The 24,458-nt window shown below is 56.2% G+C and overlaps 7 protein-coding genes across 7 annotated transcripts in view; 2 read left to right on the forward strand and 5 right to left on the reverse strand.

The window, feature by feature from the left end:
* Positions 1-33: 33 nt before the first annotated feature.
* GUITHDRAFT_151694 (hypothetical protein) lies at positions 34-1,285 on the reverse strand (the record flags this gene model as incomplete). Its single annotated transcript, XM_005835732.1, has 4 exons — positions 34-676; positions 719-767; positions 815-930; positions 1,251-1,285. Coding segments are annotated over 4 exons (689 nt in total), but the record flags the coding sequence as incomplete, so codon positions are not given.
* An 835-nt stretch (positions 1,286-2,120) lies between these two features.
* Positions 2,121-5,094, forward strand: GUITHDRAFT_136476 (hypothetical protein; the record flags this gene model as incomplete). The annotated part of the gene is made up of 12 exons (XM_005835733.1): positions 2,121-2,123; positions 2,146-2,252; positions 2,302-2,357; positions 2,435-2,500; positions 2,727-2,959; positions 3,215-3,444; positions 3,691-3,844; positions 4,047-4,120; positions 4,340-4,400; positions 4,577-4,735; positions 4,762-4,944; positions 5,005-5,094. The coding sequence occupies 12 exons, from the start codon at positions 2,121-2,123 to the stop codon at positions 5,092-5,094; spliced, it is 1,416 nt and encodes a 471-aa protein (XP_005835790.1).
* Positions 5,095-7,486: 2,392 nt separating this feature from the next.
* GUITHDRAFT_136477 (hypothetical protein) lies at positions 7,487-11,800 on the reverse strand (the record flags this gene model as incomplete). Its single annotated transcript, XM_005835734.1, has 13 exons — positions 7,487-7,566; positions 7,766-7,881; positions 8,169-8,249; positions 8,292-8,344; positions 8,567-8,653; positions 8,793-8,862; positions 9,123-9,175; positions 9,368-9,460; positions 9,611-9,689; positions 9,845-9,948; positions 10,225-10,360; positions 10,664-11,531; positions 11,596-11,800. 13 exons carry the CDS (start codon positions 11,798-11,800, stop codon positions 7,487-7,489), a joined length of 2,025 nt encoding a protein of 674 aa, XP_005835791.1.
* Positions 11,801-12,652: 852 nt separating this feature from the next.
* Positions 12,653-14,464, reverse strand: GUITHDRAFT_105437 (hypothetical protein; the record flags this gene model as incomplete). Its single annotated transcript, XM_005835735.1, has 1 exon — positions 12,653-14,464. The coding sequence occupies one exon, from the start codon at positions 14,462-14,464 to the stop codon at positions 12,653-12,655; it is 1,812 nt and encodes a 603-aa protein (XP_005835792.1).
* Positions 14,465-15,863: 1,399 nt separating this feature from the next.
* On the reverse strand, positions 15,864-17,755 carry GUITHDRAFT_85963 (ammonium transporter). The gene is made up of 2 exons (XM_005835736.1): positions 17,639-17,755; positions 15,864-17,588 (listed from the first exon to the last, which is right to left on the reverse strand). Exons 1-2 carry the CDS (start codon positions 17,732-17,734, stop codon positions 16,437-16,439), a joined length of 1,248 nt encoding a protein of 415 aa, XP_005835793.1. The 5' UTR covers positions 17,735-17,755; the 3' UTR covers positions 15,864-16,436.
* Positions 17,756-20,909: 3,154 nt separating this feature from the next.
* On the forward strand, positions 20,910-22,534 carry GUITHDRAFT_105440 (hypothetical protein; the record flags this gene model as incomplete). The annotated part of the gene is made up of 2 exons (XM_005835737.1): positions 20,910-22,127; positions 22,280-22,534. 2 exons carry the CDS (start codon positions 20,910-20,912, stop codon positions 22,532-22,534), a joined length of 1,473 nt encoding a protein of 490 aa, XP_005835794.1.
* Positions 22,535-22,753: 219 nt separating this feature from the next.
* The window catches only part of GUITHDRAFT_105441 (hypothetical protein), a gene marked incomplete at both ends in the record, with an annotated part of 2,470 nt that continues 765 nt past the window's right edge, over positions 22,754-24,458 (reverse strand). The window contains 5 exons of the mRNA XM_005835738.1: positions 22,754-22,978; positions 23,212-23,254; positions 23,459-23,536; positions 23,966-24,075; positions 24,253-24,310. Coding sequence (XP_005835795.1) covers positions 22,754-22,978; positions 23,212-23,254; positions 23,459-23,536; positions 23,966-24,075; positions 24,253-24,310 — 514 coding nt within the window. The remainder of the gene's footprint in view (positions 22,979-23,211; positions 23,255-23,458; positions 23,537-23,965; positions 24,076-24,252; positions 24,311-24,458) is intronic.

The raw sequence follows: 24,458 nt of genomic DNA on the forward strand, positions 1-24,458 counted from the left end.
TTTTCGCTGAATTATCGAAGTGACCGAGGAAATATGTAGGTACGAGATTTAATGAGAAACTCATACCAAGCTAGCTGTGATTTCATAAGTTATAAAAGCAGCGGGACTGCCAAGCCTAAAGGATAACAGATTCAACAAAGTTACTGAGCACGTTGCCGCGTCAAGGGCTTCAAGGTGACTGCTTCATTCATGCCTTGTCCTCATCCTTCTTCTCGCCGATGGGCAAGTACTGGGAGGAGAACTGGTTCCAGTAGCTGCTGATGTCGGTGATGATCTGGCCAACAAAGGTGGACAAACCAACGACGGAGGCGATGGACATGACGATAACCATGATGTGGAAGACGGTCAGGAGCATTCCGTGGTTGCTGGCATAGAAGTCGTCGCACTTCTCCGACATTCCGGCCCAGAGAATGATACCAAGGACGGCGAAGGTGGTCATCGCCAAGGGGCTGGGGAGGGAGAGAGCGGAGTCTGGAATCTGAACGTTGATGAGGTTGAGGACCCACTGAACGACGAAGATGATGAAGCCCAAGAAGGTGATGATGCTGATCACGAGCAGGGCATAGAGCCAGATCCAGGACTCCGAGGCACAGGGGCAGCTCATGGCGTCGGCATCCACAGCCAAGGCCACGACGCTGACCACGAAGTAGGCAACGAAGAGGAGGAGGAAGACAACCTACGGAAGGGTTACCGAACCTCAGGGCTGCATCAGTTTTACCTGTCCACCAGCAAAGTAGGGAGCAACAGCCTCTCCAGCATCCTTGTTGCTGCGCAAGTGTCAGCAATTACAATAGTTGACCCATCAGCTCCTCACATCTTGGTGATCATCTCAGCGATCTGTCCAAGCTTGAATGGAGACATGTTCTCCACAAATGAGAGGTACTTCACGACCAAGCTCATGGTCTTGTTGACGTCAGTCAAATCTTCCATCTGGGGGAACAGCGTTACGAACCGTGCAAAATGCTTGTGTGGCCGAACATCAACATTCGAGTTTCGTTCCAAATGACAACCCACAACATTGGTTCATTTGAAGACACCATTATGACATTCTTGGTGTATGAAGCTCCACAGTATTCACACGATCAGTCCGAATTGATCAAAGGCCATGTACATGGAGCCATCTATTTCCAGGGCAACACTGTCTCGCATGACAGCAAAGACAAGACCAAGGTATCGGAGAGTCAAGCGAGGGAGAAGAACGAAGCTAGGCGAGCAGAGGTGCATCACGGTATCAGCCGGCATGTCCTTACCTTGAAGTCGTCCTTCTGCTCCTCGGCTGCCATGGCTGCGGCGCTTGGGGCTGGATGTCTCTTCGCGACCTAAAAAAAAAAACATTTTTACTCAAACCCCACCCCAGGTTAACATCTTTGATCCGCATTTGTACACCCGTACATCTTACTTTGACTACCCCCTACCTGTAGCAGGGATAAACCACCCCCTACCCCTTGTTTGGCCTCACCTCCTATTCAACTTTTACTCATCTCGGAACTGGTTTGTATTGCCTGCACCACCCCGATTCCTGATAACCCCCACCCCTATTTCCTACTCTGAATACCCCCTACTTTCTATGGAATGCGGCAAGCATCAAAATACCCCACCCACCTTTCCTCCTTGTTTCTTCAGCCTCACCCACCCCTCCCAGATCTACCTGATCCCTACCCCCCTATCCTCGACTGTTCACCCTACCCTGTCTCAGATCACCCCACTATTTCCCCTTCAAATAACCCCCATAGATACAGGTACCCTCATCCCCACACTGATCTCGAGGTCTCTGCCGGGTCGGACGGGCCGTGTTTCAAGTTTACTCAAAGTTAAGTTAAAAATTCTAGTCAATTGGTTGTCTTGAGAAGTTTTCTGAAGAAACAGTTTTTGAGGCCCCGAATATAAAAATAAAGTTCCTGAAACCTACCATGGCCGTTAGAGAAGGCGAAAGATGGAGGAAGCAAGCAGGGAGATGAGACGGAGAGGAGGACGAGGACGAGGACGAGGACGAGGAGGACGAGGAGGACGAGGAGGACGAGGAGGAGGATTACAAGATCCAAGGACGGGTGCATTAGTTTCAGAGCCAGGGGAAGGAGAAGGAGCAGAAGGGTGGGGGCTGATTCAGAAAGAGGGGCTGGATGGTGAGGCGTACACTACTATCAGGTACGTTCGAGGAGGAGAGGAGGAGAAGACGAGGACGAGGAGGAGAGCGTTGACTTGAGCATCAGGCACTTTGATTCAGGGCTGTGCGTCGAGCTGTGGCATGAGAGGTAAGTTCTGCATGCTGCCTTGCCCCCTTGTGTGAGAATGAGCTCGTAGCTACGGCTCGTACCACGTATACCTGCCCAATGAGAGCAAGGACGTCCATGAGCCCGGTGAGCTGTCGGAGAGGAGGATCCTCTAGCTGATCTTCTCTTTCTCCCCCCAGCGGTATTCTGCTGCTTCTCAACAGGAATCCTTGCACCTGTCACCTGCCTGCGAGCCCCGGAGCTGCTCTATCACTTCCTTGGGGAAGCGGGTGCGCCATTTGGGGGAGCAAAGGGGGGTAGGAGGAGGCGGGTAGAAGATGCGATGGGAGGAACGGAGGAGAGAAGATTTTTGGAGGGGGGGCGGGGGGGGGGCGAGGAGGATGAGATGAAAGGGAGGGAGAGGGAGGGAGAGGGAGGAAGGGAAGGGAGAGGGAGGGAGGGGAGGGGAGGAGGGGAGAAGGGAATTTATATCTTCCTCAACTGACTAGCGGGTAGCAGATGAGGGAGAGGAGCAGGAGAATTGTGAGCTTGTGCGAGACCTTGACGTGACGAACAGCAGCGGGGATGTAACGTGGATGGTGCGGGTGGGAGGACACAGCATGGCGATGGGGAGGACATGCTCCCGGGCAGTGATCATGATCAGGCATGCGCAGACCAATGCGGAGGTACTGCTGTGCGGAGGGAAGCTGTTTGCTCTGAGCCAAGAGAACGAGATCGCGCAGCTCGAGGTAAGTGGTTGCGTTAGACGTGAAGAGGGAAGAGAAGTGAGGAAGAGGAAAGGGGAGGAGGAGGAGGAAGAGGAAGGGAGGATGATGAAGGGGTGGAGGAAGAGGAAGGAGAGGAGGAGGAAGGGGTGGAGGAAGAGGAAGGAGAGGAAGAGGAAGGGGTGGAGCAGGAGAAGGGGAAGGAGAAGAGGAAAGGAAGGAAGGGAAAGTGGAAGGTGAGGGAAGGGAGTTGAAAGGTTCTGCACCTCAGGACGGCAGCCCACCTGCACCGAGCTGGAGGTCAGAGTAGCAGTGGCATGCGGCAGTGCTGAACTTGATCGAACCCCCCGCAGGATCTTACCAGAGCTCGCTGAAGCCTCCCTGCCCCGTTACGACTGCTCTGAGGAGTTCTGGCGATCGAGCTGGACGAGCTCGGGGGGGAGCAGGAGGGGGAGGGGGAAGGAGAGGGCGCGAGGGGCTCATGGACGATGGACAGGATGGTTCTCCAAGTGAGCACAGGAGGGGAGGAGGGAGGAGGCGGGCTGGAGGGCGGCAAGGGATGGGAAGGGGGGAGAGGGAGGGAAGCGCGGAGGAGGGAGGGGAATGTTTTATGTGCTTTCCTCCTCCTTCTCTCCATTTTTCTTCATCCTTTCCTTCCGTTCCTGTGCCTGCCTGCTGTGGCTGTGCTCCTGCTATTCCCGCCTCCTTCTGTTCCTTCCCTCTCCCCCTCGGGATGTTGATCTTGCCTCCTGCAGGTCGGGAGAGAAGGAGGGGTACGGGGAAGTTTTGTCTTCTCCTCACATCGCCCTCCACCCTCGCCCCCTCTCTCGCCTCCTCCATGGCGAGCTCTACGGGGAAACCGAGCTCGCTACTTCTGCTCTTGCAGTAGCCATACAGCGGGGGAGGAAGGTGGGACATGAGAAACAAGGAGGAGGAGGAGGAGGGGGGGGGGGATCTGCAGCAGAGCAAGAGATCGGCGGGAGGAGGGAGGAGGGAGGAGGGAGGGAGGAGATCGGCGGGAGGAGGGAGGAGGGAGGTGGTGGAGCAGCAGGAAAGCAGAGGATGGGGGAAGGGAGGAGGAACGGGTCAGAGACTGACAAGAAGCCAGCAGCAGGTGACTTGCCTCAAGCAGTGGGCGATGCGTTTAGCATCGGATGCTGCAGCGACATCGGAGGATCTCAATAGGTGGCGACCTGCTGCTGCTCCTCTCCCTCTTCCTGCTCCTCCTCGGGCTCCTCTGCCTTTCGTCCTCCTGCTTCTACTCTCTTGCCTCCTCCTGCTCCTCCTGTCTCTCCTCTCCTCTCCTCTCCTCTCCTCTCCTCCTCTCTCCTCCTCTCTCCTCCTCTCCTCTCTTCTCCTCTCCTCTCGTTTCTGCTCCTAGCTTGCCGTTCTGACGGTAAGCAGCGTTTTGCTCACGGCTGCGGAACAAGGATGGAGCGATCTCTTCGTTCAGGAGAGGGGGAAGGTGAGAATGAAGGAATGAAGGAGTGCGGGAGCAGGAGGGAGGAGGAGGGAGGAGAAGGGGAGGGAGGGGAGGAGGAAGGAGGAGGAAGGAGGAGGAGGGGAGGGAGAAAGGGGAACCAAGTCAGGAGGGAGGGAGGAGGGGAAGAGGAGGAGGGGAGGAGAGCTGTCGTCTCCCAGACGCGGTGGAGGTGGAGGTGCAACGAGAGGAGGATCGACTTCAACTGCCGGGACAGGAGCGGCAGGTCGCCGCTGATGCTCGCGAGCTTGCGCGGGAACCTAGAGATGGTGGAGCTGCTGCTGGGCCTGGGGGCTAAGGAAAGTGCAGCTGGGCGGCAGGTGGAGGGACTGAGGGTGGTTGGCAGGTAGAGGAGGTGGACCCGAGCTGGAGGAATGCGATATTTTTTGCTGTGGTTGGGATGGGCCGGCTGAAGGAGAGCGAAGGAGGAGGAGGAGGAGGAGGAGGAGGAGGAGGAGGGAGACACATGGAAGTCATCGAGCTGCTGCTCGAGTTTGGAGGAGACGCCGAGGGGACGGATGCAGTCGGCGTGAGCCCCAAGCGGTCACATCCTCCCTGTCTTCCTGCTGCTGCTCCTGACGTTGTGCAGGCTGGCGGGACTGTGGGGGCTGGGAGAGTGCGTGGAGATGATGGAGAGAAGGCGGAAGGAGAGGAGGGAGGAGGGAGGAGGAGAGCATGACTCGATATTCCCGCTGCGTCCTCAGGATGTCAAACCGTATGATGGCAAGGAAGAGGGGGAGGCGGGGGAGGAGGAGGAGGAGGAGGAGGAGGAGGAGGAGGAGGAAAGGTTACGGAGAGAGGTGGAAGGAAGTTTGTTTGTTCGGGTAGCAATCGAGATGGAGGCAGGGGAGGGAAGACGAGGAGTCAGGAGGTGTACCCTGCTTCACCTGCAGCAGCAGCTGTCAAAGTTCGTTGATAGGGGCCTGGAGGAGGAGGAGAAGAAGCAAGCAAGCCTCCTGTCTCGCCTGCACAGTCTGTCCTCGTTTCAAGGAGAGGAGGAGCAGGAGGAGGAAGAGCAGCAGCAGCCTCTTGCCGCGGGAACTCCAGTGGAGTTTGTTGTGTTGGATGGAAAAGACAGGGGGAGGTTCAAACTAAGGAGGGGGAGGGTCGTGGAGTATCGGAAACTGGAGGAAAAGGTGCGGGTGAGGGTTACGGGGCCACGTCGACTGGATCAGGAGGAGGGAGAGGAGGGAGGAGGGATAGAGGAGGAGAAGAGAGGGGAGGATGGGCAAGATGTCGAGCTGCCGGAGTATGCTGTGAAGAGGGTAACCCATACAGCTCCCTCCCTGTCTTCCTCCCCCATCGCCCTTCTCCATCCTTTCTCCTCCTCTTCCCCCCCTCCGTTTTCCCCGCTCTTTTCCCTCTTCCTCTTCCTCTCCCTCTCCCTCCCTCATGTCATCTCCTCCCCTCCTCTCCCTCCCTCATGTCTTCTCCTCCCCTCCTCTCCCTCCTTGTTCTCCTCCCCTCCTCTCCTGACGTGCATCCAGGCTCTGGTGGGAGGTGCATGGCGTCACTGCCCCGGGCTCCTCCCTTCCTCTGCCGTCTGGCTCTTCTCCTCCAGAGGACGCGCCATGCTCGAAGCTGCGGCGACCAGCGGGACCTCGCAGCTTCCGCTCCTCTCCTCCTCCTTCCTCAAGCAAGAGTTCGCCTCCTCCTGTGGGGCGTGCTGTGCAACTATCGCCTACAACCTCCTGAGGGAGGGAGGGAGGGAGAAGGAGGAGGGGGAGATTCTGCGGCAGATCTCGAGCAAGGTGAGGGACGGGAAGAGGAGCGAGGGGATGATGAGGGAGCAGATGACGAAGGAGGAGGAAGAAGTCTTGTACAGTCATGGGCTGACCATCCAGCAAGTAAGTCCTGCACTCTTCCATCAACCTCTTCCTCCTTCATCTTCCTCCTTCATCTTCCGCCTGCTCGGACTCTTTTCTTTCTTCCACCTTCCTTCCCTCTCATCTAGACTGGCTTCATTGCTTCCATCACGACCCCTCCCCTCCCCTCCCCTCCCTTCACTTCTTCTCTTCTCCCCTCCCCTCCCTTCTCTCTCTCTTCTTCTCCCCTCTTCTCCCCTCCCCTCTTCTCCCCTGTCTTCCCTTCTCTCTCTCTTCTTCTCTCCTCGTAATCGCCGTATTCGTTATTGAAGGTGAAGGACTTGTGCGACGACGCCATGGGCGGCAGACGGTGTGAGATCCTGACGTGCGATGATGGAAAAACTCTCGAAGATTTCAGTGAGAAGAATTTTGTTGTTGTATGACTGCAATGATGATGATGATATGATGATAATGAGGAGGAGGAGGGGGGGGAGGGGGAGGGGGAGGGGGAGGGAGGGGAGGAGGAGGAGGTGTGTTGACGTTGACGTTGATTTCATGATTGCGTCAGAGATAATCATGATATTCACAGGACGTGCATGTGAGCAAATTTTCCTTCGCAGCACTCCTCCTCCTCCTTCTCCTGCTCCTCCTCGCGCCTCCCGCGCGATCATCGTCGACGTCTTTATGGGGCCTGAGGAGCGACGAGGGTTGGGGACAAAAGTCGACATGGGGCACTACTGCATGCTGGCAGCTCTGTACAGGCAAGGGGAGAGACGGACAGGACCACACGGGAGCGAGGACAGTACAGCAGCAGCAGAAGGAGAAGCAGCAGCAGAAGGAGAAGCAGCAGGAGGAGGGAGGGATTGGGCGCTTGTGCTTGACGTTCTTCATTACCATGCCGACGCCTACTGGGTGAGGAGCAACGAAAGTTTTCACCAGCTGATGGCCAGCAGGTGCCGCTCGACAAGTTGTGGGAATCGATGAGCACAGGGAAGAACGAGAAGTACGGCAACGGTACCCCAAACTCCTCTTCCTCCTCCCTCCTCCTCCTCCCTCGTCCTCCTCCAGAACGACAACTTTGTGCTTCTACTTCCCCTGTCTCGCTTCTCAACTTCCTCCCAGGAAAAGTTTCCAACAGCAGCCGAGGATGCATCATCATCTCACGTGAAAATCGCTAAGTCTCCTCCTCTTCTTCTTGTTCCAACTTGTCCTCCTCCTCCTCCTCCTCCTCCTCCCCCTGCTCCTCCTCCTCCTCCTCCTCCTCCTTCAGCATCCAAGGCTCTGAGAGAGAGCTTCTTTCGCTTCCGACACCTCGTGCATCTTCCTCGTAGCTCTGTTCTTGTCCCCTGCATCTCAACTGTTACAAAAGAAGCTTCCATGCCAACTCAGCGATGCCTCTCCGCCTCTCCTTGCCCTGTGCTCCCTCTCCCCCCCTTCACTCCCACTGCCTCGTTCCATCTCCTCGTCTCTCCTTCCCGCTTGCATCCTGTCTCCTACATCCCCATCTCTTCATCCTCGTTACTCCCTCTTTCTCTCTCGCTTCACCTTTTGCCTTGTCCGGGTGCCATTTCCTCGCCAACAGCTTGTGCTGCTTCTTGATCCACACGCATTGTTTCTCCACGGGGAGCATGTGGAGATTGACGGGGAGCTCAAGAACGAGCCTGACACAGACCAGTCACTCCCACCTCTCCTTTCCTCTCCTCCCATCTCTCCTCTCCTCCCTTCTCTCCTCTTTTCTCCTCTCCTCTCCTCTACCCTCCTCCCTTCTCTCCTCTACCCTCCTCTCCTCTACACCAGTTTTCCTTCCCTTCCCTTTTCTTCCCTTCCCTTCCCTTCCCGTGTCCCTCCACTCTTCTGACGCTGTTCCTTCTTCCAGTTCCTCCTCCCTTCTCTCCTCCCTTCTCTCCTCCCTTCTCTTCTCCCCTCCTCCTCCCTTCTCTCCCCATACTTGTGGTCTCTGTTTGTTTTCCACATATTCTGCATCCTCAGCGCTTCGTTGAGCTTGTCCGACACATCGTCCCTTCCGGGCCTGGTAGCCTGTCAAGTCGACACCAGACGCTAATATGCTTACGTCAGCTCCTGAACTTTCCGGTAATCCCGAACAGCCTCATCGTAATTGTGATCCTGCGAGTTCGACGTCAGGACATCACTATCATATGATTGCTGTCGTCCACATCATCATCATCATCATCATCAACAACAGCAACAGCAACAGCAACAGCAGCAGCAACATCATCATCATCATCATCGCAACTAGTGGCTTCAAATCTGGCTAGAGTCTCTCTGGTATCAGGATTGCACGTGGACCCTCCTTTGGGTCCACGTGCCATCATCATCGAGCACAACCTGAACATGCGCCTGCGCTCGAAGCTTCAACGCCTCTGCCAGCTTGGCGGGATCAACGAAGAGGCCAGCGACCGGCATGCTCCTCCTCTGCAATTCCATCAAAGAAGCAGGAGGCGAGGACGACGAGACGATTGCAAGAAAACTCTGGAGACGATGGAAGATGGGAAGGGAGGGAAATGCACGAGGGGAGGACGGAGGAGAAACAACAGGACCAATGCAACATCACCTGAACACACTGATCGCAGGCAAGGAGGGCTTCTTCATACCTCTTGAGCTCAGCATAGACTCGGCACAACCTGAAAAAGGACAATTATCACCATCGCTTCTCCCTTGTACGTTTTCCCTCCCCCAACAAAACATCCTCCCCTCCTCCTCTTCTTCCTCCAATTCTCCCTCGCATCATCTGCCACCTCCCCCCCTCCCTCCCCTCCCCTCTCCTCCTCCCCCCTCTCCCCGGCCTCTCCCTCCCTCACTCCCTCTCCCCCTCTCCCCCTCTCCCCCTCTCTCCCTGTCCATCACTTTCCTGAGAAGGATGCCCGAGCGTAGGAGGCCAGACGTTGCGTCCATTCCCTTCATGACTGACAGCGAGTGGCTGAGCACATCCAGTGCCTGACCAGGTGTGAATAGAAAGAGAAGAATGGAGGAGGACGGGGAGAATAGATGCGGAGAGAGCAGAAGAGGAGGGAGGAGGGGAGGAGGGGAGGAGGGAGGAGGAGAGGGGAGGAGAGGGGAGGAGAGGACAGGAGAGGAGAGAGATATGGGGGCGGAGAGATTGGCGGAAAGTAGAGGAGTGGAGAGGACCTTGTGGTTCTGAGACTTTTGAATCTTCTCATCGGATTCTTTGAGCAACTTTAGCAGTTGCTTCAAGCTCTTGTACTGCTTGCTGATCTCTTGCTGGCAGAATGTTGTCAGATCAAGGAGGAGAAATGGAGCGGGAAGAAGAAGACGACGACGACGAGGAGGAGGAGGAGATGGAGAAGATATGGAGGAGCAGGAGCAGGAGCAGGAGCAGGAAGAGAACGAGGAGAGGGAGGAGGAGCAAACCTGGTCCGGATCATTCCGCAGGACAGCCTGGTAGAACTTCAATGCTCTTTCTCCATCTCCAAGCTCGAGCGCTGCGTGACTGCAAAAACATCAGGTATTCGAAGGGACAACGGAGCCCTCTCTGATCACAACTCTAACCCCTCCTAAAACGTTCTCCCGTATATCCCCTCCTCTCCTCTTGTCGTCTTGTCCTCCCCCTTGTCTTTCGCTCTCCCGCTACTCTCCCCTCCTCACCTTCCAAGCGTCACAGCCATCATTCTGTGCTGTCCACGTTTCCATGCTCCTCTCAGCTCTGCCTCCTGCAGCAGCTGCCCAGCAGTCCTGGTGACATCAGCCCACTGAAAGGGCGCGAGGAAGAATCAGCGAATGTGAGAGGATGAGACAATGAAGGTTGAGAGGACGAGGTAGATGAAAACAAATCAAAGATGTATACGTCGTGAAGGAGGAGCAGGAACAGGAGCATGAACAGGAGAAATCAAGGAGGAGAAGACGAGGAGGAGGAGGAGGAAGACAGGGAGGAGATAAATAACTACAGGAAGAAGGGGAGGGAGAGAGGGAGGGAGGGAGGGAGGGAGGAGAAGGAAGATAAAAGAGGGCGAGCTGGGTGCAACCACCTGTCCGAGAAGCTGATGACTTTTCGCCTTGACCAGCAGCATCGTGGAGTTTTGACCGAATGGAAGAATCTCGTCGACGAGCTTCAAAGCATCTTCGTACTTGCCGTCGATGAAGCTCGAGTATGCAAGATGCACCCTGAGAAGATGTGAGGTCGATTCAGAAGAGGCACAACTGAGACGGACAGAGACATAGACCGAGACTGAGACTGAGACTGAGACTGAGACTGAGACTGAGACTGAGACTGAGACTGAGACTGAGACTGAGACTGAGACTGAGACTGAGACTGAGACTGAGACTGAGACTAAGACTGACTGACAGACAGACAGACAGACAGACAGACAGACAGACAGACAGACAGACAGACAGACAGACAGACAGACAGACAGATAGAGACAGAGATAGACAAAACGAAAGATCTAGCACGAACAGCGGCTCTACTTTTGATGGACTTGAAGCATTCTCTCCAGGCTTGTCTTGTAGACCTGACCTTCATCACCCGATCCCTCCATGGCATGAACGATCTTCGAGTACGCCGTGCCTGCCTGCAGGAACGATCCCCCCTTCTCCAACCTCTTCGCCGCATCCTTGAGGGCTTCAACGTCGAGGTCAGTCCTGCTCTTGTACCCCTTTTTCGACGCCTGGCTTATCAGCTCCCTCTTCACCTTGAGGACCTCGGCATGCGAGTGCAGCCCCTTGGAGCTGCAGAACTGGAACGCGACCTCCGAAACGTCCTGGCTGGCCTGAAGACTCACGGCGATGTCCTCTGAAACTTTGTTCCCGTCGCTCCCCTTGCCCTCGAGGTGGAAACTGACTGAAGCAAGAACCTCCTCCTCCTCCTCCTCCCCTCGTGAGCCGCTACTGTTCAGAAGCTTCAACAGCTCCTCTTTGAAATTCGACCAGTCAGTCTCATCCATCGCCTTTCTCCTCGCACTCTCTTCCTCCGCCTCCCGCTCCGCCTTCTCCCTCTTCTCCAGCTCATCTGCGATCTTCCGCTCCTTCTCCAGCTGCTCATCGAAGGCCTTCTGATCCTTGAAGGCATCCTGTAAGAGCTGAGAGATCTTGGAGCGGACCGTCGGGTCCAGCCCGTTCCTGTCTATGGCACGCACAAGGTCGGCTGCAGCTTCGATGTACTGGTCGTTTGCCGAGAGCTCCGCAGCTCGCTTCATGTATGCCCCGGCAGTCCGCAGGAGCTCTACCTCCGGCTGGTGTTCCTTCCCCTCGAGCGCGTTCTTGATGTACGACAGGACATTGAGGACTTGATCTGTCGGCAAGATGCCGTTCTCGTAGCATGCTCTCGCTGCTGCAGCTGTTGCAAGCGTCAGTCCCCCCAACTCTCCCTCTCTTTCCTTCACTCCCTACTCCTCTCTTACCGGCAGCATCCTCGCCCCGCCGCACCCCAATCAGGATGTCCTTCTTGACTTCGGCTCCATCCTTTCCAGCATGAGTGGCAACGAGAGTGATGGTCGTTACGTAGTCTCCTTCCGCACCCTTCACCCCCTCGTCTGCCTGTGCATGGAGCAGCCAGCAAAGTAGGAGCAAACAACTTAAAGACGACGTGGCAAGATTCCTTGGCATGTTCGACGCCGTCAAGATCCTACGACATGGGCTCCGCCGATGATTCTGATCTTGAGGCTGCTTGCAAGGACATCTACCTCCTCCTCTACTCTCTCCTCTCCTCTCTCCTCTACTCTCTTCTCCTCTCTTCTCTCCCTTCCTCTCCCTTCCTCTCGCTCCTTCCTGCCAGCCTCCTGGACACGATTGGGAATTCCCGCCAATGAAAATGAATCGCAATAGCTGACCGAATATCCCGCCAAACGAAAATTAATTGCAATAGCTGACCGAATATCCGCTCATCATCATGATGCCGATCAACTGGCACTGCAGGCGGCCACGGAGTTGAAGCGGGGCCGGTAGGCTAGTCACGGACCGCGTCCAAGGTCACAGCAGGCAAAAAACTTTCAAAAGTCACCCGTCACTGTACGCGGCTCGGTCGGAACTTCCGGCCGCTCCAAGGCTAACTTAGTAACTGAGCGCTCCCCGGGACCGCCCCGCAACCCCGCGTCACAGGCCGGGCGTTGCCGCGGCGCCTGAGACTCTCAGGCCGCTGCCGGGCGTTGCCACTCAGTAAAAACTGATCTCTTTATCTCTTTACATCTATTCACGGTAAAGTTAACTTAATTGCTTCAGCGGCACGCCGACTACGCCGGGTCGCCGACTCACTGCCGTCACTGTGAGCCCGTACCGTCACAGTACCGTCGGTGCTGGGGCCCCGGCGGCGCCGGCCCGCGCACATCGCGGTCGGACGGCAGTGAGAGTCACGGTCAGCCCAGCTTCGCCGAACGATATGATGATCATCGCACCCAGCAGTGACAAGTTTCAAGCGCCGAACTCCAGCCCGCCGACCGTGAGTGTGCAGTGACGGTGGCCTCAGAAGTGGTCGGAGTGAATCCTCGTCAGATGTCGCTGCAGCAGCAGCCGGGGCTCGCTCACCTCCAGAGGGGAACCGCACTTGCACTTGCGCGACTTGGACGTCAGGTGAATCTCCAGCAGCTTGGCGGGGTCGACGAGACCCGGGCTGTTGGCCATCCACAAGGCACAGCGTCTCCGCCCCAGCGTCGTCTCGACGAGGGCGTCGTGGATCTCGAACCCCAGCAGGGAGTCTGTGTGAGCAGCTAAATTTCCGAGAGCCCTGACGCAGCGATGGTAGCTCGCATTCCACCGAGACGCGTTGTGCTGCAGCTGGTCGATACAGGTCAGCCCTCCAGAGATCGTGCTCCTGTCCCTGAAGGCCTGTTGCTCCACCAGCACAAACTGCCGCTGAGCGCAAGATCGTTGGCTCGAGAAGAGATTCCTGATGGTGCGCGTGATCGATTTCCCGGAGGGAGAAATCAGAGTAGCGTCTGCGTCGAGGTAGACCATGATCTCGTAGTCGCTCGCATACCGTTCAACAACCCAGTGGCCGAACGCGTTCTGCCCAGCCTGAAACGTCCGCTGAAAGACCGGGGCAGACATAGGAATGGCGATAATCTTCACAACGATAGCGCGGGCTGCCAGCAAGTCCTTCACCTTCTTCTTGCAATCTCTCGTCATGCCCCATCGGTCTACGTCGCAGGAGGACAACGACAAGAAATGCTCCCAGAACTGACCGGCCTGATGATATTGCCCGGCAGGGACAGCCACCATCATGGTGAACTCGCTCGAGCTCCTCGCCAGGTGTAGCAAGTTGAGAGCTGCTGCATTGTGGTAACCCCCCGCAGGATACCTCTTGAAAGGGTCCAGGTCGCTCACTCCTCTATACCTGATCTCATTCCAAACGGGCCCATGGATGAACGCGACGGGAGACTCGTGGGTTGTCGTCCTCCTCCTCGTCCCGGGCCTGTCCCGCGTTTGATGGAAGATTCTTGTCAGGTTGTCGTCGTGGGTTCGCAGGGCCCTCCAGGGCCACCGAGACGAGATGGTGTGGAGTGCGCTGCCGGCTTTCAGGGGGAATTCAGCTTCGAGCCAGACGCTCTCGAGGGACTGAGACACCAGCGCCGCGCTGTCGAGCGAGCTCAAACTTTCGCAGGTAAGCAACTCCACATCCGAGGGGAGAAGGCACTCTAGCCTGATAGGGAAGCCTGACTTGTTCCGCCGAGAGGAGTGATGCCTCTCGATTAGGAACTGTGCCCTGGAGACTGGGGAGACCGAGGGGGAACCCGAGAAGCTGATCCCGAGCCCCCCTGGGTCCACCGAGGGGACAGCCCAGGGGTGGTTGGGGAGCCTGTTCTTGAAGTCCGCGAGGTACCGCATGCTGGGGAACCTGATGGAGACGCGGCAGTTGGCGCCTCGGGACATGTCGTGATTTAGGTTCAGAGTCACGAAAGGAGAGACGACGAGGTAGCTGATCGCTCTGCAGCCTACAAACCTAGTTCTCTCCTTGAGCCTTGCCAAGGGGGCTGGCCTTCGGTCGATCGTGGCCTTGAAGGGGAGCACCTCCACGGCCGACGCTCTCCTGTCGACCGGCTTGGCTGAAACCTGTGCCATCAGGCTACTCCTCGCTGATTCCAAACTCTCGTCATCCTTTCTCAGCACTTGGTGAACATGGATCTGAGACGGGGTCGATGGGGTTGATACCTCAGCTCGTATTATTCTCTTCTCCGTTGCCTTCCACAGCCACACGTAAGCTGACAGGATGCCAGAAAAGAACGAGAGGGTGATCAACAGCCATGCAAAGTTGCGGGGAGAAAATATCTTCATCATCAGGGCAACCCTCCTCTTTCAGCACTGTTCGAGAAGTTCGGTCACTGTCATCCGGGCCTCTTGAAACTCATAGCTACAGGTTCATCTCACCTACATGCCTCTCACATGTCATCTTGATGTCACCGTCTCGAACTTCCTCTCTCTCCGTCTCCACCACAACTCCCTCCCTCCTCTCCCTCCCTCCTCTCCCTCCTCCGCGTTCCACTCTCTTCGCATTCCCCCTGCTGGGGTGATCTTTTTTTAAGTTTTTGTTTACCTTTACAGTAAAGAAAAAAACGTCCGATACAGTTTTTTTTCTTCCTGGTTCCCATGACCGGCCGCAGTTTTAAAATTCAAAAAGATCGGTACGTAAGATCTTTGGTTATCACCACCCCCATCGTCTAGATATTTCAGACTACAAAGGGGGGGTACACAAGAACGTATAAGGAAGAATATATATATAGGGTTATCCCGTGCTCACGCTCTTAAAACACTTATTGAAATCTGCGGTAGCTTTCAAACAGGGTAAAATTATTTAATATTTAGTATAATTTTAGGGATTCTTCCGAGAGGGGAGGCGCGTAGGAAACGCGGTTGGGCGGAAACTTATTGGGGGGTAGGGGTACTTGAATGTTCCATATCGCAATATCCACTACACAACATATGAATTTATTCTAATACTCATATAGTAAAAAAACGTAAAGGCATGCTCCTTTGGACTTTGTGTCCTTGTGACTGCCAAAGCATACGAAATAGGGGGTAGGGGTGAGAACGTCTGTCGATACGAGGGGTGGGAGGCTGGTTCTTGAGAAATAGACCTGCCAGGTGATGTATTGAGGGTGGGGGGGTGTAGACACATTCTTTGAAATGAGGGGTAGGAGATTTAACCAATTGGTGAAATATGGGTAGGGGGTCAATGTGCAGGGGTGTATTGATAATGTAAATATAGGGTACTAAAAGACTTTGATAGGGTGAACAAAATGCTCATAGTCGAAGTATGGTAGGGTAGGGGTACAGGGGTAGGGTGATAGCTGTAATTGACTAGAGGCAGAGCGTGAAAGAGAGGAAGGAGGCGCGTGGAAGGGGCGGAGGCGGGGGCAGGAGGCGGGGGCAGGAGAGGGGGCAGGAGAGGGGGAGGAGGAGGGGGCGGAACGTGTAGATGAGAGAGGAGAGAATGTCGGGCCTTCGAGATGGACTGAGGAGGCTGCTGCTTCAAGATTGTGAGAAGGAGATAGAGAAAGGGCGAGAATTGATGGTCAGCAACTTTGTGTCGTTGCTGTTCCAAAGTCATGCTCCTATTCGAACGGAAGTCTTTGCTAGCGAGAGTTTCGAATTCGTTGGAAGAATTTTGTTTTGCGCTTGCATCTGTTGCCTTCTTGCCTCTTTCTGTCCTTCAACATTCATTGACATTTCGTGAATCAGGTTAAAATTGAAATTCATCTGCATGAGAAATCCTTGCCCGACGAACTCTACATCGGCAGAACATGCCAGGACAATGCTTGATTTAAACAATACAACTCTTCCTCTACAAATAGAGAAGGAGGTCGCCGCGTTTGCTAAGCTGAAGGCGCCATGGTCAAATAAACAGCGGGAATGCCCATGCTGCGGCATCAAGACGAATTCTTCAGAGGGAGGAGATTTTTTCGGCTCAGCGTGTGATAACAGCAGATGGAACTGGAACGGCGAGCCTCCTTTCTGTTGTCTTTGTGCAAATCTGAAAGGAATCGGGCGGCTCTCACACTTCGGATGCGATAGCTGCAAGGCAAGGAGGTCGAGGTTTTACAAGAGGACTAGCTGGTGTAGCCCAAGGTGTAAGAACTGCGGGATGGCCAAGACAGATCACATCGCTGCGAGCCAGCGTAGTTTCCCCCGATGCCCCAAGGTGTTTGACTCCGACGACAGCTGTGACAACGGCAAGTTCACCCTCGTCGTTGAGGTGGGAGGCAGGGGCAAGCTGGTATGATGTACAAAATGTTGATATTCAAAAATAGAATCAAACAAAACTTAGCAGCACTAAAGAGATAGAATAAATAATTTCTTTTGCCAATCTAGGCAGTTCCCACAAAACCCTCCTGAGGGAATGTCTCGTGAATAGGCTGTGAAGGAGGAATGTTGTAGTTGATCTGTGAAGAGTACTGGGGCTCGGGCGCGGGACGCCGCCAACCCCCTCATCAGCCAGGATACCCAGCAAGATGGATCCGATGAATCCCCCCATTCCATGAACAGCCCAAACATCCAAAGCATCGTCCCACTTCATCATATCACGGCAGAACTTGACGCATCCATAGCAGAAAAGCGCAGCCACGACGCCGATGACAAGTGCAGCCCATGGACGAACAAACCCAGCACAGGGAGTGATGGTCGCGAGACCAGCGATCGCACCAACACAAGCACCAACCAGGGAAGGCTTCGAGGTGGAAACCCACTCAATGATGGTCCACAGGGTCATAGCAGTAGAGCACGCGATGCAAGAGTTTGTCACCGCGAAGACAGCAACTCCGTTGGAGGCAAGAGCTGAACCTCCATTGAACCCAAACCAGCCGAACCAGAGCATGCCGGTTCCAAGAGCAACGAAGGTACGGTTGTGAGGAACCTGCAAGATGAGGCGCTCCTCCTCGCTCTTGTACTTTCTGGACCCAACCACAAAGACGGACGCGAGAGCAGCGAAACCAGCAGAGATGTGCACAACGATGCCACCAGCGAAGTCCTTCACTCCCCACTTGTTGAGGAAGCCCGCGGGGTTCCAGATCCAGTGGACAAAGGGGCAGTACACCAGGACGAGCCACAAGGAAATGAAGATCAGGTATGCCGGGAAGGTAACGCGATCGGCAAACGCGCCGGTGATGAGCGCAGGGGAGATGATGGCAAACATCATCTGATAGGCTGCGAACAAGAGTCCAGGGAAGGCCATGGCGTCGTTGGGCTGCATGGGGTACCCAACGGGGGTGCAGGGATCAAGGTTCACGAAGACAGGGTAGGACTTGGGGTTGCCAATCACTCCTCCTCCAGTTTCTCCGAAGGCCAAGCTGAAGCCAATGAGGAACCAGATCAGGGAGGTTGTCCCCATGGAGATCACGCATTGCATGATGATGGTCAGAACGCTCTTGCGGTGCACCAGACCGCCGTAGAAGAAAGCAAGACCGGGCTGTGAAAAGTTTGTCATTACTAAGAGAGGAGGTGCGCAAAGGGTCTTACCGTCATGAAGAGAACGAGAGCAGTTGAAACAAGCATCCATGCTGTGTCTCCACTGTTGATCTTGGAACAATCTGATTCTGGCCACTGACTCGCCATCGCTAACAACAGAACCAAGGAAGGTGCACTAGGCAAGGCAGGAGCACACGAGCTTCAGCTGAGGCAATCCAACAGACGAAGAGGACAGAGGAAGGAAGGCGGGACTAGTCCGTGGACGATATGGGATGGGACTTGTGACGGGGGAGTAGCAGACAGTGAGCCAACAAGTAAAGGGGAGGGAGCAGGAGCAGGACTGAGCAGGAGCAGGCGGAGGGGGGGTGGAAATGGGGAATTTTAGCGAGCCCGTGCGGGGAGGTGGGATGGGGAGTGGAGTAGGGAGAGAGGGGGTGTGAGGGCTAAAGATGGGTGGTAGGGGTGGTCCAGAAAGGGTGGTGTGCACAGTAGCAGGTACAAGGGTAGGGGGTAAGAATTTGAGTGGGGTGGGGTAGTGCAGCGGGGTTAAAAAAATATTTTGAAATTAGAACTTTTCAAATATGATCCGGACAGAACCTTCGAGGTTGGCGACCTTGATCGAAATATCTCAATGTCAGCAAACACAAATTGAAAATTATACTTGGTTACTTTTGAAATATTATCATAAAGCTTTGAAGAGTTCAAAAAAACCTTCAAAGCTGAAGGCCATGCTATTTTGTATTGGACAGTACGTAAAGCCATCCTATAACCTTTTTTGTGAAGTGAACCACCCTTCCTGATGATGGTCTGACTCATGTCTCAACTATTACCTTAACCCGTGGAAATTTGGGATATTTATGGGGTAGTAAAGGTTTTTTTCACTACCCTACCTGACATTTTAGCACTATTCTGATTTGTTATTAATTGAACACCGGTTTCAATAGAGTCCATATCATGGGTGGGGTTGTAACATAAAGGTGCGATCTTGTGGCTATTCATCAACCTCTAAGTTGCCAGGGTCCCTCCACCTACCCTGAAGTCATAATCACAAAATCTTGCACGACGACGGGGGTGGGTGGTCTGGATTGAAAGTCATCTGCGGGTGGGTACACGGAATCGTACCCCTCGTGGGTTCATTATTCAACTACCCCCATTTGCTCCCTTTTTCCATGGGGATCTAGGTAGGATAGTTAACAAGATTCTAGGTACCCACCAGTCGACCCGTCTTTGACCCTACCCCTTGTTGGCAAACTACAAGGCACCGTTTGGCTGACCCTATATACCAACAATATATTTCTAATCTGTGAATAATATAAGATCGACAAGTGGGTACCCTAGAGGTTTTAGAGGGGGACCTCAAGTCAAGGGCCATCACTGGCCACCACTCTATCCCAATATGAAGGGGATGCAGCACGTGCTTGAAAGGGATGGGGTAGGTAGGTTGGGTGACACGAATAGTTAACGTTGGGGGTAGTGACCAAGGGGTGGCCCAAATAGAACCGGTCGCACTGGTACGTACTCGACGATAGGACCCCTTGCGAGATAGAACCCCTACATATTTTGCCCCACCATCAAAGACACTATTCAGGTACCCACCAAAGCGACCGATTCAATTATCATCGGAATCACCCCGACCCATCCAGACGTCCCTGGACTGCAACTATCTCCTCTTGCTACCCACCCCCCGTATAGCCAACTAGCCAAGACTAGATTCAGCGAGAGGGTACGTGGACCCTTCCAGGTACAGGGGTGGTACAGGGGTGTATAGCTGGTACGTAGAATGGTAGCACAAAGTCTCGGTGTTGCCCGGAAGTGCAAAAGGCCCGGGTGCCGCCGGCCTTTTCCAAGTTCACTCTTTTCACTCAGTAGTACTGAAGTACTTTGCGAGTCCTAAACTTTTCCTGTACGTACCAGCCTTTACTCAAAGTTAAGTTAAAGTTCAGTACAACATACGGTACTAGCCGGTAGGCTTCGGAAATGTGCCGACGTAACAACTTGCAACGCACCGCATTGAAACTTTGAAACCGTTGAACACTCAGCGGCCAGTGTTCAAGGCGTTTCACTTAACTTAGGCGTAACTTTGAGTGCCGCGCCCGGCCGCGCCGGCCCGGGATCCCCGGGGGGCCCGGAGTCCCGGGACCGGGCGAGGCCCGCCGCCGCGGCGGCCCGCGGCTGCGACCCACTGACGGCCGCCCGACTGAGTTATCGGACGGTGACCGGCAGTGAGGCATCAGTACTATGACTCAGTGATGACTGATCATCGGCGACCGTTCAGCGCCGCCGCGCCGACACTCCGGAGCCTAGTGGCCGGGCCGCGGGCCCGGCCGCGCGGCGCGCCGCCGCCGCCGCCGCCGGGGCGGCCCACCGGCGCCGGAGTCACGGGCCGGTCGGAGTGCCGCGGTGGGGTACGGTCCGAGCGGGCCGGGCTGCACGCGGCACCGCGGGCGGCGGCCCCGGGCCCGGGGCTAGCGGCTTGTCACTGAGTATAAAATTAAGCTAAAGTTTTACTTATACTCGCTCAGTCAAATCACTATGGCCGTTGCGGTAGCCGCGAGTCCAACTGAGCGGCGCTGCCGCTCGCAGGAAGCCGCTCACGGCCCTTGACTGAGTCCATGGGGGCGAGAAGAGCCAGCCGGATGTCAGGATGAGTATCAGGCTAACAGCCGAGTCAGAGGACCGTCCGTGTGGTGCGCTACAGTTTGCGCAGGGAGGCATTTGAGGCCACCGTCAGAGTGTTTGAGAACAAACATGGCTATGATAGCCTAGTAGTTTGATTGGCAGTCTGGGAGCTTCGGCAACAGGACGGACAACTTGAGTGCGGGCAGTTGACAGACTGTCAGTTGGGGGCGACTGAGTTGACTTTGCCGTGTGTGTGAACTTGGATCGCCCTTGTGCCGGGTTGGCGGAGGGGGCGGAGTTGGTACGAGAGCCGCCGACGGGACTGTTCAGTGCATACCCAGACTACACGTGTGACGTTGAGCCGGCGGTGCAGAGGCGGCAGGAGCAGCAGCACTCACTCCGACGAGCTACAGGGAAGAGTGCCGCTCAAAATGACCTGCTCCTGACTCGCCCTGAGCTGTTGATCTGTACAGCCTTGGGGGAGAGAAACTTGAGAGGAGACAGTCAGGGTGGAGGGATATCAATGCGAGGAGGGTCGACAGGGCCTGGAATGAAGGGGAGAGGGGAGAGTGCTTTTGCACCGCCTGCACCAGCACTTCTTCCACGGGCCCTCACGAATATGTTAGAAGCTGAGCAAGCGAGAAGAAAGCTATGGTGGGGGATTGATTACGAGGACTGGAGGTCGAGGTCGTGCAGGAAGTTGATGAGGAACTGGAAAGAGCAGTTTGCAGACAAGGTCTCCCGCTCCTCCTGCTACGTAGAGGAACTCTGCGGAAACCGCCCCTGCTTCGTTCAAGCAAACCTTGGCCTCGGGGACGGCACGCGTGGGTTCACGGCGTTGAAACCTCCCAAGGACCTCGTCCTCTTCGACGAGTTCCAGTGCGAGGACGACGACGTCTCGGTCAGCTCATCCAACAGCGAGGAAAGCAGCGAATCTTTCAGCTTGAACCTCTCCGGAGGGAGGGATGAAGCGGCGAACACTAGCTCGAGCTCGCGGCAGATCCTGGCGGATGAGTACGTCTTTCTGACGGAGGAGCGAGGTTCGTTCTCACTTCAGACGGGCGCACCCTCCGTCAGCCAAGGGGAAGCGACAGGAAGGGAGGAGGGTCAGTGGGGAGGAGCAACAGGGGCGAAAGTGGTGGAGGGTGGGAGGGAGCTTCAGTCGAAGGAAGACAGGCAGCAAGACATGAGCATACCTGCAGATTTTGCCGTCCACCAGTCCGACCGCACCCCTTCTTACCGAGCCGAGGGTGCCGTCGGAGGATCAGCCCGGGAGCGCAGGAGACAAGCTCTACCTGCAGCCTGGCGCAAGGGAGAACGGCTGCCCCACGTGATGGAGGCGATCAGGGTGAACAAGGAGAACGTGAACAACAACGACCGGGAGTTTGCCATCCCTGCTGACGTCTCGGTCTCGGCAGTGCCCAAGGACAAGGGACAGGCAGGCGGACAGCAGGACGGGGTCGCGCGCAGGCTCTTCTCCTCCCTGATCGAGGGCGAGAGGAACGTCCATGTGGCGGTAGGCAGCTGGAGCAGGGAGAGTCGAGGGGAGAGCAGCATCCCAATGGACGTACAGGAGAGCGCAGAGACCATCCACCACAACCTGACGCTTCCGTCATGGCCCAAGGAGGAGTGGACGGGGCCGACGAATGAGGTGGGGATGAAGGTGGGGAGGGAAGGGAGGAGCAGCAGGGAACGGGCAGGGAACGGATTTTCTCGCTCCTCCTCCTCGCCGTCGGAAGTTTCCTTCCTGGACGAGATCAAGAGTTTTCTGGACCGCTACAGGAGCGACTCGCAGGAGGAAAGGCAACTTTACAGCTCGCACGACTCCCCCCGCTTTCTCCCCGCTGCCAACGTGGTCGGGACTTCATCGCTCCCATCAGAGGGGGAGGAGGAGCTGGAGCTGGACGTGGACGGGCTGATCGTAAGGAGCAGCAGGCGACCGTCTACGTCATCTCACTTGCCCGGGTCCCCTGGCCTCCATCGATCCTCCTCGTCCTCCTCCTTCCTCTTCAGAGCGCCATCCTCGCAACTGCAGGAGCCGTCGTCCTCGGGAGCTGAAACCATCGCCCGCAGTTGGCGGATCTCTCAATCTCCCAGGACGCAAGCCTCCGCCTGGTCACCGAGCAGCCAGCAGCAAGTGCTTTCTCCCCTCCTGCCTCCTCCTCAGCCGCAGGCGCTGGCAGACAGCCCGAGCCTCACATGGTCGAAGCAGAAGACGGCAGGGCCGAACCTCCCCCGCGCCCCCCGCGCCCCTCCCGCAGCAGATGCTGCTTGGTCGACGCCCCGGCACCAGACCCGGACAAACAGGAGAGCACCGTCATGGTTTGAGGAGCCAGAAGCTCCGAACGGGCCTCATCCTCCTCCTCCAGCAGCAGCAGAAGCAGCAGGTGGTGGTAGCATGATACGCGTTTGAAAGCAGAGAACAAGTCCAGATAATTATGATTGTCTGCCTCCCCCCCTTCCCCTTCCCTCGCCCTCCTCCCCTTCCTCCTTCCTTCCCTGGCCCTCATCTCCTGCGTTCTCCCCTCCCTCCCTCCCTCCTCTCCGTCATCCCGTCGCTGGAGCCTTGCCTCCTCGGATCAGCGAGTATCGGATCTCGTACTCGCGCACGTCCACCGGCACCCGTCGGATGCTCTCGAACTTCTTGCTGATCCCAACTCCCCCGATCCTCTTGGCCCGCAGGTCCTCCCGGAATTCTTTCTCCGGCAGGAACGTGCTGATGCGCTGGATAGAGGAGAAGCCGTTGCTCTCTCCTGCTCCCCGGAAGAACACCTGGACCCTTGTCGTTAGCATCTTCAAGGACCCTCCTCCTCGATCGCGTCTCCAACGCCCTCCCTCCCTCTCCTCTCACGTCCCCTCCCTCCCTCCCTCCCTCCCCTCCTTCCCTCCCAGCACTCTCTTTGTACTTCCCTCTCCTCCTTCCTGTCGCCATCCCTCACTTCCTCCCTCCTCCCTCCCTCTCTTCCACCAGACCTGCACTACTTCAATCGTCTTGGAACTCTCACTTGCCGCTCGAGGGATCGAGACTCTGCTATTCCCAACGTTCCCCTGCTAGCAGATGAGCAGGGGACAGGAGCAGGTGACGAGAGCATATCAGATGGGGACGAGGAGAATAGAGTGAGGTAAGGTGGGAAGGTCGGAAGGGAGGGCAGAGGGGAGGGTGAGGTAGGTGGGAGGGGGAGAGGAGGCATGCCAGCGGGGGGTCAGGGGAGCACGTCAGAGGGGGGTGGGGATGGAAACGCCATGATGAACCTGATCGGGTCATTCTCTGCGACGATGGTCTGGCTTGAGGTCTCCGAGCATGCAAAGTTGGTCGGGTGATCCCAGGGGCTTCTCGCATGAGTCAAGTTCCCTCCTCCTCCTCCCTCTTCCTCCTCTCTCCTCCTCCTCTCTCCTCCTCCTCCTCTCTCCTCTTCCTCTCTTCTCTCTCTTCCTCTCTCCTCCTATTTCCTCTTCCTCTTCCTCTTCCCCCCTCTTCATCCCCCTCTTCCTTTCCCTCTTCCTCCGGCCCCCTGCCCCCCCCTTCTTCTCTTCAATAGAGTATCGCCCCTTCTTGCTGCTTCGCTCCCTGTCTCTCCTCCTTATCCAGCCTGGTCTAGTCCACCATCTCCCCTTCCTCACTGCGCCCCCCTTTCCCCCCCGGTTCCCGACTCCGTCCTCCGTCCTCCTCCCCTACCCTCCCCTCCCCTCCTCCTCCTCCCCCTCCCCCTCCCCCTCCCCCTCCCCCTCCCCCTCCCCCTCCCCCTCCTCCTCCTTCACCTCTGTGATCGCCCAGTAACTTGCAGGTCTGCATTGAAAATTCTCCCTCCGGCATTCTTGGGGAGGATCGAGACCCTTAGCTTGTTGGCGTTCCCCTCCTCCTCGAAGCACTGAGAGTTGTGCAAGATCGAGGGGATAGGAAAGGGAAAGAGGAGAAGAAGAGGGAGCAGGACATCAGAGAAGAAAGGAGGGGAGGGAGGCAGGGAGAGAAAGAAGAGGGGGAAGAGAGGGAAAAGAGAGAGGGAGGGATTCCAATCAGCGAAGTACAGTCATCGGAGGGAGAATACCTCGAGCACGGCAGAGTCTCCCAGTGAGGCTCTTGTGATTGAGTCGACGTTGAAAGGTCTGCGGAAGCGTCAAGGCCAGAGCATCGAGGGAAAGAGGGAGGAGCAGGCGTGAGGAATGAGGAAGGTGGAGGGGAGGGGAGGGCGATGGCGGGGGCGGGGGCGGAGGGCAAGTTGGAGGTGGGGAAGGCGGAAGGGGGGGGGGGGGT

Source organism: Guillardia theta (assembly GCF_000315625.1).
Source record: "Guillardia theta CCMP2712 unplaced genomic scaffold GUITHscaffold_20, whole genome shotgun sequence".
NCBI lineage: Eukaryota > Cryptophyceae > Pyrenomonadales > Geminigeraceae > Guillardia > Guillardia theta.

Coding starts and splice junctions, on each gene's coding strand:
- GUITHDRAFT_85963 (XM_005835736.1), bottom strand. CDS start 17,734: ATGGCGAGTCAGTGGCCAGAATCAGATTGTTCCAAGATCAACAGTGGA. Junction 17,589..17,638: donor CTCTCGTTCTCTTCATGACG/GTAAGACCCTTT, acceptor AACTTTTCACAG/CCCGGTCTTGCTTTCTTCTA.